At 38.1% G+C, this 7221-nt stretch overlaps 1 protein-coding gene across 1 annotated transcript in view; it reads right to left on the bottom strand.

Annotated features, from left to right (window-relative positions):
* LOC143036866 (uncharacterized) overlaps positions 1-6569 on the bottom strand; it is a 17890-nt gene extending 11321 nt beyond the window's left edge. The window contains exons 1-2 of the mRNA XM_076204765.1: positions 6268-6569; positions 574-753 (exon numbers count right to left, since the gene is read on the bottom strand). Of these exons, the coding sequence (XP_076060880.1) occupies positions 574-753; positions 6268-6513 (426 nt within the window). The 5' untranslated portion in view covers positions 6514-6569. The remainder of the gene's footprint in view (positions 1-573; positions 754-6267) is intronic.
* Positions 6570-7221: the final 652 nt, after the last annotated feature.

The raw sequence follows: 7221 nt of genomic DNA, 5'->3' as shown, positions 1-7221 counted from the left end.
ACACACACAGGCACACACACACAGGCACACACACACACACACACACACACACACACACACACACACACACACACACACACACATACACACACACACACACACACACACACACACACATACATATATTATATACATACATACACACAGACATACGTAGAGGAATGCACACCACACACACACATGTGCATACATACATGCATACATACATACATATATGCATGCACGCATTGATCTTGCCTTTGCAAGCAAGATTTATATTTTCTGCAAACTTGCGCTAACCACCAACACTATATCTATCTATAAAGGAAGGGGCTATTTCCCTTTATAAGGGAAAAAGCCAAGTGAAGTCACGCACACCACTCCCAGCCATTACACTCCCATCCACTCTGCTCTTAGCTTTTTGTGGTTGATGGGCGATCCCTGTCTCTTACCCACTGTCCGGGTCAGAAGCAATGCAGCAAGGCACAGCACATCCACAGCAGGGACAGCAACCGGAAGATGGTTAACCCCCACCGATTCCATAGCGACCCTCGCTCCTCGTGCCCACGCGCTCTCTGTAAATCGTCAGCTTACCATAAATAATCTGCAGGCGAAGGAGATGGCGAAACAGCAAACGGCTAGGGGGCCGCAGATGACGGCGAGGACAATGTAGCACCAGCGGTAGATGAAATCAAACATGTTGTGTTTCAGGTCCCAACACCATTGTGGGGAGTGAGGCTCACTGCTCTCGGCAAATACATGTTCCCAAGATATCTGAGGATGAAGAAAGATGATAAACACGGGCTTGGGTCAAGTAAGGCTCGTTTTACACGTATCGACTTTTCGCCGTGCGCCGTCCGCGACACGACGCACAGTAGTCAGAATCGCTAAAACGTTGAGCAAAAACCTATGGAATTTAACACACCACTTTTCACTACAATAGCTGTCATTGCTACACTAATATTTTTTTTTATGTGCTAATGATGTTATAGTTATTGTTTATTATGATTTTAAAGGATAAAATGTATGATAAAAAAATTGTAAATAATACCTTCAATCATATTCATTATCATTATTATTATTATTACATGAAAAAAGTCATTACACTGTTTACACTGTTGACAAGCAAAGAAAACGGAGATGAGCGGGGATTTGTTACCTGTGTCACAGCAAGACGCAATTTTTAGTTGTTTAAATGCCATTTTCTCAAAATATGGGGAAGAAGTAGGTTATACATTATGTTTCATGATATAGATAAATGTACTATTTGGGTGTTAGTGTATGATACAGAGTGAATAAATATGGATATCTATTTTTGCTCACAAAATGATGGATTCCGACTACTGTGCGACGTCGTGCTCTCAAATGACAATGGGTGTCTATGGACGCTTTCTCACGTGGTCGTTGTCGTGACGTGTGAAAGAGCCCAGAGACATCCATGGGTATTTGAGAGCATGACGTCGTGTCGTGAACGGCTCACGGCGAAAAGTAGATACGTGGGAAACTAACCTAAAAGTTGAAGAAGGTGAGGTGCGTACGCCAGGAGACGCGTGGCTGCGGCCGAAACCGTCACCTTTCCCCTCTTATTTGTTTTAAAGACTGTTGGGGCAGGTAACAGTGACTGCAAGGGAATAGGAGAGGAGTGCAGGATTCGAACACATGGGTATAGAATAAGAGTTTCGGTATTGTGTTGTAATCGATGGAGTTACCTAGATACACTGATATGGCGGACTGCACCTACTGAAATTATCATAATTATCTTTAATTGTTTGTTCTTTTTAGGCTCTTTCGTCTCTTTTAATTGTTCGTGATCTGCTTGCAAAACACTGGCACACTGTTAGTTTTTTGGCAAAATTTCTTATCAATTAACATTTGAATTTCGTAGAGGTATAGTGTCATTCCGGTTTGGTATTCATTGTAACATCAAACTAGATTTTATCATAGAAACCCCAGCTTCAGTAATATCATTATCTATCAACTTATCTATCTATCAATCTATCTATCTGTCTGTCTGTCTGTCTACCAAGGGCTCTTTCCCCCTTATAAGAGGGGTTGCCAGCCAAGGCACATGCCCGCTACCACCCAATCCACTCCCATTCACCTCCCACAAGATAAGAAGGAAACAATTAGTGGTGGATGGGAGTGGACTGGGTGGGAGTGGATTGGGTGGAAGTGGGTGCGTGCCTTAGCTGGTTACCTTCCTTTTGGGAGGGATGAGAACCGTGGTATATGAATAGATAGATAGATATATCGACAGACACATACATACATACATACATACACGCTGAATGTTTCCCAGTGATCAATTAATATCTTTTTCAACCACATATCACTTTTAATTCCATACCATCGCAAACGAGACTGAGAGTCGCTCGAAGGAGGCATCCGTTGGAAATTGAAACGTGGACGAGCCGACGATTCGAACCCAGCTAACCCGTAACAAAGTTACATTGACGTAAACCAATACGCTATCAATACGCTATATGTGGTTGAAAAAGATGCATACATACATATATAGATAATGTCAATACTGAAGCCGATAAGGAATCAATGGGTAAAAGTAGATGTTTGCTTTGTCTGGCTACCTCCCATATAAGGGGAAAGAGTCCTTTGATATATAAATAGATAGAAAGATAGAGAAACAAGCTCTGGCATTGGGACTCGAACCGCTGACTGTGTGATTGGTTACCACGAGACAATGACACTACCGTTGTACCATGCTATCCGTTACAAGAAACGATCTGAAACTTGACCCGACCATTCCCCAAAGACAACTCGCGTGGTACAATATGTAATCTTAATCTCATCGAGTCTTTAGTCAGGAGAGGCATCCGACAAATGTGTGAATCCACTTGTCGTAATTTCACACATATATAGATAGGTAGTGTTATTATTGAAATTGGGGTTTCTGTAACCAATTCCAGTTTGATATTACAATAAACTTTGCTGACATCACTGACGGAAGGAAACTAGCGTAATACATCACTCATTCTTATAGAAGCGCTGGTAAGTTATACTCTATAATGACAACAAAAACAACAATTCATTACGACGATGAATGACGAATATATTTTCTCATTATCAGATCAAGATCTTACGAATTATTATTACATAAAATCCATTGTAATGAAAAAAAAAATTGAAATCTTTTTTACTCTAATTTTCTTTTTATTTGTTTTTTTTTCTGCACGTAAAAACACGTAAAAGGGAAAAATAAGCAAATATATAGAAAATGTTAGATAACAAAACAAGTAGATAAATGAAAAAATAAATAGATAAATAAAAGAATAAATAAGTACATATATATATATATATATATATATATATATATGTATACATGTATATATAGATATGTACATGTATATATAAATATATATATATATGTATATATATATATATATATATATATATATATATATATATATATATATATATATGTATATATATATGAATGATAAGTGAATAAATAATACAGGTAGATAGATAGATTAAAAAACATATAAATGAATAGATAAATAAATAGATAAATGAATGTGCAAGTAATAAATAGTGCCCACAGAAGACTTCTCCAGAAAGCATAAGAAAAAAAATATCAGTCATACACAGAGGCACATGCTCACACACACATACACACACACACACACACACACACACACACACACACACACACACACACACACACACACACACACACACACACACACACACACACACACACACACACACACACACACACACACACACACACACACACACACACACATACACACACACACATATCACAAACACACACACACACACACACACACACACACACACACACATACACACACACACGCGCGCGCGCGCGCATATACACAGACATACGCACACACATACACACACACACACACACACACACACACACACACACACATACACACACACACACACACACACACACACACACACACACACACACACACACACACACACACACACACACACACACACACACACACACACACACACACACACACACACACACACACACACACACACACACACACACACACACACACACACACACACACACAGACACGGACATATACACACCCAATTCTATATGAATTGGCGGCAATAACAAGAAGAGGCCTTCTTCATCTCCCTTTGATCGGAAATTCGTGGGACAACATCACACCGACAGACTGAGCCGCACAGCTGCTGGGGAAAGAAATGTTGAGGGACTCCATAGGAACAAAGGAAGAACAGAAGTTAAGAGTGATCAGGATTCTCTCCTGAGTGGAGGTCAGTTTACATTAATAAAAGGGTACTGTGCGACTCTGGTCCATAGTGGTCACTAAAGTTCCCAAAATGTGATCCAGGACTTGGGGTAGTAAACTATCAATGTAACTATCAACTACTCACAATGGTAAATTGGTGATAGTAGTATAAACCAAGAATATGGGTCAAAAAGAGTATATGGTTAGTTAAGTTTTAACATAATTGAGAGCTGTTAACACTGGTAAGTTAAGTACAAAAGGAACGAGGTTAGAAAAGGGTTAATATAAGTTCAAACCTAACTGATGTTTACATTGAAGTAATATATAATGACATATGATATATAATAATATATAGTATATTTGAATGTATATATTATATAGTATAATCATATAGTAATATATATGATAAAATATCATAAGATGATTAGGTAAATAAACAAATATTTTTACAAATGAATGGTAGAATAAAATAATGGGAGAATTAGGAATACCACACAAGTACATTAGATTATCAAGAGCATGCTATGAAAACACAAATAGCGTAGTGAGGTGTGGGAGTAAAAACTACATCACCTTTTCAGATAGGAGATGGCTTAAAACAAGGATGCATACTCTCACCACTGTTATTTAATCTAGCAATGGAAAAAATAACCAGAGTTGGTATGAATAGGAGAGACGAAGGAATAAAATTGGAAGATATAACCATAAAACTATTAGCATATGTTGACAATATTGACATCATGATAGAGAATCAAACAGAAATGGAAAACCTGGCGGCGCTCTTTAAAGAAGCTGCAGAAAGTGTTGGACTCAAGATCAATGAGAGTAAGACAAAGATAATGAAGGTAGCAAGAGAGTCTAATTTGCCGGAAAGGGTACAGATTGCGGGGATGGACATAGAGAGTGTTAAAGATTTTAAATACTTAGGAGTAAAGGTGACCAGTGACGGAAGAATGAAACAGGAAGTGGAAGCCAGAATCGGAGCAGGAAATCGATGTTACTACAGCCTAATAGAATTGTTTAAAAAAAGGTCAATATCAAGAACAACAAAACTGAGACTGTACAACTCAATAGTGAGACCAGTCATATTGTACGGCTGCGAAACATGGGCCCTTACGAAAGCTATGGAGAAGTTTGAAGTTCTTGAAAATAAGATTTTACGGAGAATTTTAGGACCCGTGTATGACAACCAAAGGCAAGAATGGAGAATAAAACATAACTGGGAAATTCGAGAACAAACAAAACAACCCCATATTAAAAATGTAATAAGATTAAAAAGATTGAAATGGGCAGGACATGTCACAAGGTTGCAAGAAGATAGATGGCCAAAGAAAGTGCTCAATAGTGGAGTGCGTGGAAGACGACCACTTGGACGACCTAGAAAAGACTGGAGGAGATGCGTTGAAGAAGATGTGCAGATATGCAGAATAGAACCAAGAGAATGGAAGGAGGTGGCACAGGACAGAAAGACATGGCGAGACGCTTCAAAAGCGGTTATGGATCACCAAGTGGCCCGAAGACCAGCGAAAAGTGAGAGTAAGTAAGAATAAAATAAGATACCAAAATTTAAACAATAATAGACAAGAGAATAAAGAATAATATAAAATCAAACAAAATGAAACAGAATAAAGCAAAAAGGGATACACGACATGTTCATAATGATGAATTAAGTACAGATGTAACAAGATTATTAGAGGGTAAAAAAGGCGGCACACCAGGTATTTCTCCCTAGCATGCTACTTGCTTTTGCTGCTTCGATTGAGCAGAAGCGACTTGGGTTACGATCTTTTGTTTTTCAAATTTCCAAACGTCAAATTAATCTTGTGTCATACAGAGAGAAGCTGAATGACGAACCAAGAAAAGATAAAACTATTCGAATGTTAGACACACTGTTAAGATTTTCTTACGGAAGTCTAGAATATTGTAACCGAAGTCGTGTCTACTCACACGAAGTAGAAAAAAGAAGTAGTAGGGTAGACTAGTGTGCCGCCATTCTAGTACAAGTTCAAACATAACTGGAGTGTACCTTGTGGTCCTGATGAAGCCCAATAGGATCACGAACAGGTAACAAACGTTTCGATTCACTGATTATTGGTGGACGAGGCTGGTGTGTAATAGGAATTGGTAACGGCTCTACATTCATGTAAATGTTTTCGTCATCTTGGTAGCTCAACTCTCCTGCTGGTTGGATCCCCTGAGGCTCTTGTGGATTTTGAGTCCTCGAGGCTTCTGGCGTCTGTGGAATATACTGTCTCTCATCGTCGTTCTTCATTCTTGTATCAGACCTCTTAACGAATCTCTAAAATGCGACTGACTCGATCAAGTCACTTGTTCTTACTCCTGCTCTTATCTACTCTTATCTCTTTCTCGCCCAATGGCCTGAGATAATGTGCGTGGTAGACAATATAAGCGTAATCTGAGACTCAGTGATAACATAACTGTTGCTGTGAGTTCTTCTTTATTTTAGCGTTTATATCAGTGCATGTCACAACCCTTAGGAAAGAAAAATACAGCACCTGTCCTATGAATGTCATGCAAACAGTCGCATTCATCTTCTGTCGACAAATGTAAACACTGATGCATTCAAAGTATGCATGAAAATATTACAAAAAAGTGTATTGACTTGATGGATTTATCATGACGGAAAAAACTTTCCTTATTTTCTGTTTATCCTTTTTTCTTTTTCTTATTCTTTTAGTACAAGTCCCAATAAAGGAAAATGTATCATTATCAAAAACAAATAATTCCTGAAATCTACTTAGTATAGATTTTTTAAAATAAATTCTTAGTCATGCACATTGTATTAACACTGGAAGTGTTAGAGGATAAGATTGAAATAAGCAAATCCTATTTATTAAGTTTGTAATATCTACAAATAATCCAAAATCTAATTAGGTGTCTATCTCTATACTTTTTAAAATTCATAAATGCTGAATATTCTATATATTGACTGATGGGAATTTAGATGTCATACTCTCAG

This window comes from Oratosquilla oratoria, chromosome 21, assembly GCF_046742065.1.
Source record: "Oratosquilla oratoria isolate Oo_2021 chromosome 21, ASM4674206v1, whole genome shotgun sequence".
NCBI classification, from domain to species: Eukaryota; Metazoa; Arthropoda; class Malacostraca; order Stomatopoda; family Squillidae; genus Oratosquilla; species Oratosquilla oratoria.
This window is presented reverse-complemented; position numbering and strand designations above follow the sequence as displayed.